This window comes from Brachyistius frenatus, unplaced genomic scaffold (genome assembly GCF_029030835.1).
Source record: "Brachyistius frenatus isolate BFR_SWC_R1_liver_20210118 unplaced genomic scaffold, ASM2903083v1 Contig_64, whole genome shotgun sequence".
Lineage (NCBI taxonomy): Eukaryota > Metazoa > Chordata > Actinopteri > Embiotocidae > Brachyistius > Brachyistius frenatus.
The window spans coordinates 1,709,100-1,719,673 of record NW_027210663.1 but is presented as its reverse complement, the minus strand read 5'-3'; the positions used below and the strand labels follow the sequence as shown (position 1 = coordinate 1,719,673).

Sequence of the window (10,574 nt, the reverse complement as noted above, 5' to 3'; positions counted from 1 at the left end):
GTATACTGTGCTCAATCACCATTTTGAAATACCAGTACTTTAAATAAATGTTTAAATTTTACGCTGCTCTGCACTCCTACATGTCAGGGGGAAATATTGTACTTTTTTACTATTACTTTATGTGAATGCTACAGGCTATGATTTTTACATTCACACATATCAATAAACAAAACATGAGGCTGTTTAACAGAATATACTACACAACAGTATATTTAGTATTATGTCCACTTGGACCAGCAATAACAAAAGTCTGCTGAGATATAAAGAGTAAGAACTCTAAGAATAAAACAATATAAGACTGACTACTACTTTGATGCATATTTAGTTGTTGATACTTCATAGGCTATTCCTACTCTTGAATGCAGTACTTTTACTTGTGTTTTTCCACAGTGGTATTACTCCCCTTACTTGACCAAAGGCTCTGAGTAGGCTGCTTCATCCATCACTGGTCACTGAGCCAGTGAATGTCTCTGGAGAACACCATCATCTCTTCAACAATATAATAAACGAGTTGTCCTATGCACTACCCTATTATTTACAGTATCCTTAGGCTAATTTACATTAAGGACCACTATTCTATGAGAACAAAAAGTTGCACTGATTTAAAAACATTGTTTGAAAAAATAAAAATTCTGAGAAAATGTTGAAAAGTCAACTCAAAATTGTAAATAGTCATGGTTTTAACAAAAAGGAGATGCATAGGGAAACTTAATTTACAAAGAAAAAACAAGGAAAGGGAAAAAGGAAAAGAAAATGCATTGTCCATTATTTATTTATTTTTACATGTGTATTGTGGATAAAATATCTTTGTGACCAAAGCTCTGGTTTTTGGTGCGCCTCTGAACCTGAGGAGCCATGTTGCGCAACATACTGGGATTCTCATAAAAATGTGTCTCTGTCCTGATGTAGTCGAAGTTTGTGTCTGAGTACAAACAAATAGAGAGAAGGAAGTTCGCTGTGAGCCTTTGAAACTGCTGTAATGAACAAGCTGTTCCGCACGATTTGAAAATAATCCGCGTGTCAGTGTCATCTTTCTTATGCAAAGTAGCTGTCTTTGAAGGCGGATCTTTTGGCAGGTTAGACTGGGACGGAGGCTCCGACCAGCTCAGACGAGCACCGCCACCAAACGCATCAACTGCCTTCTCAGACGGGAGGAGCATAATTCTGCGTTTCTGGGACACATTTATTATTATCACCGTGGATATTTATTTACCTTACTTTTTCTGACTGGTTAATTGTTTCTGCTGCCTTCCGAGGACGCATCCTCACCAACTAAAACGCTGGAGCAAATCTATTTTTGTTGTTTTTCTCAAGTTGTCGCGCAAGGACTGAGATCGCACCGCTCCACAAGAGAGCCTCCCGAAAAGTGTCATGAAATGTGAAAACGGACCGGTGAGTCTTTTGGAAACAAGAAAGAAACAAATCGAGACACGTAAAGCAAATCTCTTTCACTCACAGTAGAGTGAAATGTGCGGTGCAAGAGACTGAACAAGTAGCTCCAGCACTTCACCCACAAACTGAGCGCTTAAAGCATGGACCAGACGGCACACTTCCAGCCAGACAACATTTTCGGACCATCGCGGGATTTGTGTTTTTGTCAAACTCACTAATTCTAAAGTGAGGAAATAATGATCTTGCTGCAGATAGTTGAGTAAGTTTTTCCCCATTGATCCTACCCGCCGACACCAGCTTAATCACTGACTTTTTAATGAAAGAAACTTGTGAGTGGAGGTTGTAGTGAACATTTCTCCGTATTTTTCTTTAAATTAAGAGAGGAGAATGTGTTCAACTGTAAAGCTGAGCCTCTTCTCTGTGCTGCTGGTGCTGTGGAGCAGTGGGGGTTCAGCCATTAGCTCTATAGACCCTGACTGGTCAGGAGAGGGGAGATGTCAATACATCAACATCCCCCAGTGTAAAGACATCGGCTACAACATGACCCGCATGCCAAACCTCATGGGCCACGATGACCAAAAAGAGGCTGCGATAAAGCTGCAGGAGTTTGCGACGCTGATACAGTTCGGATGCCACAGTCACCTCAAATTTTTCCTGTGCTCACTTTATGCTCCAATGTGCACAGAGCAGGTGTCAAACCCCATCCCAGCATGCAGAGTTATGTGTGAGCAGGTCAAGCTAAAATGCTCACCCATCATGAAGCAGTTCGACTTCCCCTGGCCCGACTCCCTGGACTGCTCCCGCCTGCCGACCAAAAACGACCCAAACAACCTCTGCATGGAGGCGCCCAACAACGGCTCGGATGAGCCTCCCAAAGTCTCCCACACCCAACCTCCAGACTTCAGGCCACAGCGGCCTCTGAGTGGACAGGACCTGCACCTGAAGGACAGCGGCAGCAAGCAGACGTGCAGTAACCCGGGCAAGTTCCACTTTGTGGAGAAGAGTGAGTCCTGTGCCCCCAAATGCTACCCAAAAGTGGATGTATACTGGAGCCAGGGAGACAAGCAGTTCTCTCTGGTGTGGATGGCCATCTGGTCCATCCTCTGCTTTGTTTCCAGCGCCTTCACTGTGCTCACTTTCCTCATTGACCCGCAGCGATTCAAATACCCCGAGAGGCCGATCATTTTCCTCTCCATGTCCTACTGTGTTTACTCTGTGGGCTACCTCATTCGATTGTTTGTGGGAGCAGACAGAATCGCCTGCGACAGAGACAATGGGGTCCAGTATATTATCCAGGAGGGTCTGGAGAGCACCGGCTGCACTATTGTGTTCCTCATCCTGTATTATTTTGGCATGGCCAGCTCCCTTTGGTGGGTTATCCTGACCCTCACATGGTTTTTGGCCGCAGGGAAGAAGTGGGGTCACGAGGCCATCGAGGCCAACAGCAGTTACTTCCACCTGGCAGCGTGGGCCATCCCAGCCGTAAAGACCATCATGATCCTTGTGATGAGGAAGGTGGCGGGGGACGAGCTGACGGGTGTCTGCTATGTGGGCAGCATGGATGTCAAAGCTCTGACAGGCTTTGTGCTCATTCCTCTCTCCTGCTATCTTATTATTGGCACTTCGTTCCTGCTGTCTGGCTTTGTGGCTCTCTTCCACATCCGCAAGATTATGAAAACAGAGGGAGAGAACACGGACAAGCTTGAGAAGCTGATGGTCCGTATCGGGGTCTTCTCTGTGCTCTACACTGTCCCGGCCACCTGTGTCATCGCCTGCTATTTCTACGAGAGGCTCAACATGGACTACTGGCGCATCCTGGCAGGGGAGCAGAAGTGCGTGGACAGCAGCAGGCCGGAATCAGACGAGTGCGTCATGAAGACCTCCATCCCCGCGGTTGAGATCTTCATGGTGAAGATCTTCATGCTGCTGGTGGTGGGCATCACTAGCGGTATGTGGATCTGGACCTCAAAGACACTGCAATCGTGGCAGAATGTTTTCAGCAGGAAGCTAAAGAAGAGGACGCAGAGGAAGGCTGCCAGTGTTTTCACTAGCAGCAGGCCTTACATCAAACCTCACCCATCTCTCAAAGGGCACAACACTAAGTACGAGCCTACACGGCCTCCTCCAACCTGTGTATGAGCTGGCGCTCATTTTGTACAAACCCCAAAAATACTTTTAACGCCCTAAACAAGACTTATAATAATCAGAGTGCCATCAAAAGAATCAAGGTTCATGTTTTATTTATGCAAAATGCATTGAAGATAATACAACCTAAGGTTTTTATTGTATCTTGAGCCATGTCACACAACAAGAGCTGCCTTTGTTTGGGAAAAAAATCTGCTACTCCTGGATTCACTTATCCTATTGAGGAACTTGGTAGAGAAAAAAATCGTATTGTTCCCAAGACAGAAAGAGTGGAATAAACCATTTGGATGTGACATGGGGTTACTTGAATAATGTGCAATAGATGTTTTCCTTACAGTCAAAAAGACACTTGTACTGTTAGTGACAGATTACAGACAATAAAAGGAACCCCTTCTCCCCCTCGATAATGGAGGCAAATGGTCAAGAGAGATGCGTGTTGTGTTGGGAGACTTTTTAATGGGAATCGAGGCAGTGTCATAGACGTTTGAACTGGACTGAGAGCAGCTGTTGAAAGGCGCTCAAGACCTTACTAACTGCCCATTGTGAGGCAAATTCATGCCATAAATTAATCAAGCACTCGATATGGAAGAGTTATTTGTACATGCAGTTTTCCTGTTTTTTTTTTTTTTTCTTTGCTGTTTTATAGCACAAGGGAACATTTGTATATATTTCTAAAAAAGTTGAGATTTTATAGACAAATTAATAAAACGTTCTAGTTTTAAAAGGTTTTAAAGCCGGAAATATGTATTGTATTGTATGTGTTGTTATCCTCTCTGCTGGAGTGAGTCTCCGTCTTCATACAGCCTCACAAAGCTTGTGGTTTTTTTTGTGGTTTTTTTGCATTTACAGCACATTGTGTTTGACACCCTCGCTATGCACACAGGGTGTAGCAGTCATTTTAATGCAACATGAAAATCTAAAACATTAACCTTAATTTGTAAGTATGATGGTATGTCAGAGCTGGGTTTTAAAATATATACGCTTTTCATCAATTATAGTTTTAAGAATAATTAACAGTCGACAAATAGAGACATATTTTTCTGCAGGAAGACATAAATGGTTTAAAGAGCAGTTCAGATCACTTCATAAATATTGAACATGCACACTATATCTGGAAAAAAATGCATTTGTACATCTAAAACAATTATGAATATCTTACCATGTCTTGTAGAAAACAGGACATGTTGGTACTTAACTCAACAAGAAACATAAATAGTGGCATTTCAATTCTTGTTTTTAAATGTTCATAAGGAAACAGTTGAACTTTTATGTTTGTTCCACTGTGGTGACTTCAAAGACAACTAATGGCAAAAAATGTTTGTCATAAAATTATTGTCCGTGGCCTTTTGTTTGCTATTTGTATAGAAGGCAACATGGTAACTTTAGTGCAACATTTTACATACTGTTCAGCCTATTCTATGAAATTACATGTAAAGTCTTTAATTTTGATATGTTTGCCCCATCTAAAACAAAAACAGTTCTTCCCAAAGAGATCATTAATATTTAATTCTCAGATTTTTGCTGTCGATTTAAATGTTCCAGTCAGGATTCATCCTATTTGATTGAAAAGGTGATTATAATTAATGTCATTAGTGGACATTTTTGTCAATTTGAGTAAACATGAGAAGTGAAAGTGGTGAAGTCATGAAGAGAAGATATTAACATTTTAATATTTTGTTTATTTGACCAAATATCACTGTGTTCTCTGGTTTGTATCAGTTTTGATAACCTCTTAATAATTTATTTTTTTCATATTCCTAACTTCTGGGTGTTTATATAAGCTTTTCTATAGTTCTGCACCTTAGCTGAAGTGAATATACAACTTTATTTTAGTCCTCTATCTTCCCCTCCAGTCTGTCTTTCTCTCTCTCCCCCTCGCTGTGTTGCATGTGTCGGTGCGTATCAATGAAGGGGTTATACAATAATCCAGCTCTCATTCAGGACCGGATTAAACTGTTTGAAGGGTTTGACTTTGAAAAGAGGATCGCTGGAAACCAAAATACAGAATATCTGTCATCTCTTCTCTTCTTATCAGCGGGGCATAGTGACATTTCTAAAGACACATCTGGCCTGGATTTGAAGTAGCTACATATTGACTGAAGTGATTTTTATTTTTTTTGAAAGTACGAGCAGACTGAATACATTGTTTGGTATCCGAGATGTTTGGTGTTAAACGATCCGTACACTGTCAAAATGTTAAGGTGCTTGCACAGAGGGGCCACAAGTCTAGTCTTGAATACAAGTAACGGCAATTGACTTTTGTCTTCACATTGCTGTTGGAGCGATGGGAAAACATGGATGCAATGTCAATGATTCGAGTCAAACACATGTAGAGATATTGACAAATTGTCATAAGTGAACTTTAAATATAACAAGTGAGCATAACGTTATCCTTTTGGGTAAGTGATGCCGTTTTTGAGTGCTGGACCATTTTCAACCTTTATCTGCCTCATTTTCAAGTCTTTTTTTGAGGTTGGTAGGTTCTGCCTCTTTTGGCTGTATCAAATAAGAAAAATATTAGTGTTTAAAACCTAAGGTAGAAAGTCCTCTCTGGTCTAATAAAGTTTCAGAAGTGTAGTAATGCTTTATCCCCAAGGGCATTCAAGTTCCAGCGTCAACCCAACCCGTTTTAACAGTCAAAAGCACATGACTCACAAACTCTATGTGGCTGAATCAAAGTCAGACAGTGTCTATTGATACTCTGAGTTGTGAAAAAGGTGAGTGCTTCTGAGAGCTTCAACAGAGGCCACCTGGATAACAGCCCCCAAGGTGTCTGGGAAGGCTGTAAATATAAATGACAGTTACCACCCCCCTCCAGGGCTTCTTCAGCCAAGCAGGCTTCACTTCTCTTCTCCTCTCTTCAAAGTGAAAAATCCTGCTCATAGCAAGGGCAAAGTATTGCCGGCAAGATTTTTGGGGGGAAAATCACACTCAACTTTACTTCGGCTTTAAAAAAATATAGATCTTATCGCATCAGATCACAGGTTATCAAGCAGGAGAGTCAAACAGCTGATGCTTCATGTTGACTATCAAATGCACACATTTTATTTGACCATGTGGGGAATCCCACCACAGACATGTGACCAAGGCTCATGAAACCCACATATCTTGAAATTCCACCAGGATGAATGCCGTCACCCACATACTCATCCACGTCCTGCCTCTCGTTCTTTCTGCTGTGCCACGCAGAAGATAGCAGTCAGTGTTTGCTTATGATGTGTTGGACAAAAAAAAATTGCTTTTGCTTGTGATCAGCGTTGTTGAAACAGCATCAAACCTGTGATAATTACATGATTTAATTTAATCTGACTGGTTTGCCAGCAAGCCAGGATTTGCAGCTTTTCACACTCCGTAATTGAGCTGATGTTAAGTGTCTTTGCGGTACAGAGCAGTTTTACCAACATGAAGTTGAAATGACAGAACAATTAAGCCTCCTCTGCATGTTAAAGGCAGCTTCAGCTTCAGAGGGAAAGTGGCAAGGAAACCTCACCAGTAGAAAAGTCTGCTTCTATCAATAGATGACTATACCTTCCTCTCGACGACACACTGTTGTGTGCCTGGGTGTGGAGGGACTTGTGTATCTTTACTTTGTCTTCTGCTTTTGCGAGCAGTCATAAACTTCTCTGACACAGTGGCATAAATCAAGTGGCTGGGATGACTGGCGGCTGAGGCAACTTCTCTTTGATCAGGCTTTGTGGAGACGCCCCATGTCCTCATCCTCAGCTGCTCCAGCAGCACCTGTTTACCAGTCCAGGCCTGTCTGTTTGGAAAGCAGCGCTTAGTCTCTCAATGTCATAGATTCATACATGACGCATGCACACGCAACATACACACAAAGGAATTTGGCTGGTGCTCAGGGGCGGGTGGGTTTCCTCCAACATGCATCCTCCTAATGTGCTAGACCCACGCTGATTCTTGGCACTTGTTTCTTATTAGGCAGCTGCTCTACATGTAAATTTGTCGCCTTTTGGAGACTTCTGATTCCTTTGGCTGCACCAGAGAAAAAAAATAGTTGATGTATCATAACAAACGAAACAGCTTTGTTTTCCTCTTGAAGACGTATATCTGAGTATGAGTGTTACTGAAGAAAAAAAAAAACCTTTACAGAAAGACAGAGCTGCAAGTTTCACAGACCAAAGTGTTATCATAGAATGCAATGAAAGCACTCTCTCATCCCTCAAGTTCTTGTGGTACATAAATCCAGAGTTATTATGGTTAAAGAAGTGTGGGTGGGCTTCATGTTCTGAATTGATCTGTACAGCAAAGAAAGTAGGGCAATGTAAGAGTACAGTATATATACCCAATCTGCAGCAACAAGCACCAGTAATAGTTCAATGACACACACACACACACACACACACACACACACACACACACACACACACACACACACACACACACACACACACACACACACACACACACACACACACACACACACACACACAGTCACACTTCAGTCTGTTGTGGAGGCAGTTGTTCCCAGCTGCCACTGAAGGTGAGAGTAATTACATAAAAACCTAGCAACAATGAGTTCTCTCCTTGCGAGCCGGGGGCAGGGCCCTTTTATTTCAAATGCATAATGATCTGCCTCTCAGGGCCTCTGCTGATCAAACAAGTGTTTGATAGTGGCTTTGGTTTGAAAGAGGCCTGAATATGTTTATTTGCATGTGGAGAAGCGAGTGACTTTGAGGTGGAGATCAGGCAGATTAGTGTTAACTGACAGAGACCTGTGCAAACAGACACTCCCCCTGCATACAAGCAGGCCAGTGGCGCACTTCCTCTGCGGACCAGAGTATGGCAACTCCTGCTCTGTTTCAGACACAATTCTTTGTATGCCAACGTGCACTCTTAGACCTGACTATTTTTTTTTCATAGGTTTTGGCTTGTCTGCTTGTGGCATGTGAAAACATGCCGATTGAAAGCTGGCAAACAATGTAATGGATGGGAAATCCAATAACTTGCAGCAATTCATTAAAGATATTTTCTAAGAATTCATTCTAGAAATTACCTCAGAACCACATTCACAGCTCAAGTGACACATTTATCTGAAGCTATTTTAAGGTGAAAGTAGTGCAGTGTGAAACATTTGGTAATGGGATAACAGGTGCACTTTTTCAGTATCAATCTGCTCAGTTGTAGTCTAACTATTGCTTTAACAATGTGATCAGTCTTATCTGTCTAATTTGGCAAGTAGGACATAGCACACATGTTCTCTACTGTCACAGTGACAGATATGCAACATTCAACACAAAACTGGCAGATGTAAGGCAGATGTGAGGCGGCTGTATTACGTGCGGTGGTGGCACCCATGGGCTGCAACGTGACTGAGAAGGCAAGTGATTGCGTGGTTTGAGGGAAGTGAAAAGTCTGGTGTCAGCTAGAAGCAAGGTTTTTTGCCATGGTGATTTAGCAGCAGACTCTAATCTGCCACCTTCCTAATCCACACTGCTAAGAGCCCTGATCATTTTAAAACACAGCAGAATATCAGGAGTGGGGACGTCATCCCTTTGTGCGAGGACATTCTCATACTTCTTTGTAACTGTGTGAGCACATGTGTACATAACCGTGCTTGTCATATGTTAGTGGTGTTTTTCAGAGATGTTATGAAGGCAGCGACAGGATTGATGGAGGAGTAGAGAGAGCAAGCACAACAGGAGATTGTCTAGATGTGTAAATACTGTGTGTGTGTGTGTGTGTGTGTGTGTGTGTGTGTGTGTGTGTGTGTGTGTGTGTGTGTGTGTGTGTGTGTGTGTGTGTGTGTGTGTGTGTGTGTGTGTGTGTGTGTGTGTGTGTGTGTGTGTGTGTGTGTGTGTGTGTGTGTGTGTGTGTGTGAGAGAGAGTTTACATACAGTATATAGGAGCTATAGAGGGATAGACAGAGGGAGAGGGATGATGATGGATCTGGCAGGGCTCATGAACACTGCTGAGAGAAAATGCCTGTGGTTCAAAGACACTCTCAGCAAACTTAACAAAAAAAGATGGCACAGAGGGGGAGAACATGAAAGGATACACACAATCAACTGTCACATAAACTGGGGGAAAATATCTTGGCCCTGCTGGCAGAATATACTGTATGCAGTCAGTTGGCTATTTTAATATTAACTGCATGCAATGGAAAAAGCAAGACACTGGATAATATATTTGCAGATAAAACATCGGACCATCTCTCCTTTAGCTTATGACTAACTCACAAAATTTAAGGTGCTACTGTAATTTCATCACAAATCTGTGTGAATGAATCAAACCATAACACAGCCTATGTTAACACTTTCCACTCAATGATGTGGTTTCAAAAATGTCTGTGTATTGTAATTGCTTATTGCTGTTTGTTGATTAAGCAGGTATTTAATTAAAGGAAACATCTTTGTTCACTGGAGCTTTAGTCTATTCGAAATTTACGGAATAATTCATGTTTATAAATGTCTAAACTGTCAAGGTTGTAATTCACAATCTGAAATGTCAGGTTCAGGACCTGATAATATCAGCTTTGGTTCAGATTATTCAAATATTCCACCAGGTTTGAGAGAATCGGTTGTGTTGCGGTGGATTAATGAATGCATTCAACAGAATCACAGGATATTTCTCGTGACAACAAAAAATACATCAAAGAGCAGTCAGAGATCTTCAGATGTAAGAACTGTTTGAATGGAGAAAAACAAACAAATTTGCTGTAATGTGGGCAGTAACATGTGGAATCACCAGGTCAGACACAAACACAAGAATGGGGCACTGAGAGCTGCATTCAGTATTTTTATTTCTTATTCATTAGATGTCAGTTGAGCAGGTGGTCCTTTACTGTGGCCCAGGACACATTTGCATTCATACTTCTAAAATAACGTGGTCATATCCGTCCTAGACCTTCTCTGAATGTGATCTGAGCAGATCGGATCAAATGCGTCCTGGTGTGTTCACACCTGTACTTTTAGCTGAACTCCTGTAAAAACATCACGCAAACGTGAACAGCCTGTTAAAGACAGTAGACATGGTGATTTGAAACCAGATAAAAGATAACATTTGGAAATTAGCAAGTGGTA

The 10,574-nt window shown here is 41.9% G+C and overlaps 1 protein-coding gene across 1 annotated transcript; it reads left to right on the top strand.

Annotated features, from left to right (window-relative positions):
- Positions 1-1,105: 1,105 nt before the first annotated feature.
- On the top strand, positions 1,106-4,356 carry fzd10 (frizzled class receptor 10). The gene has a single exon (XM_069706738.1). It carries the CDS (start codon positions 1,780-1,782, stop codon positions 3,529-3,531), a length of 1,752 nt encoding a protein of 583 aa, XP_069562839.1. The 5' UTR covers positions 1,106-1,779; the 3' UTR covers positions 3,532-4,356.
- The last annotated feature ends 6,218 nt before the right edge of the window (positions 4,357-10,574 follow it).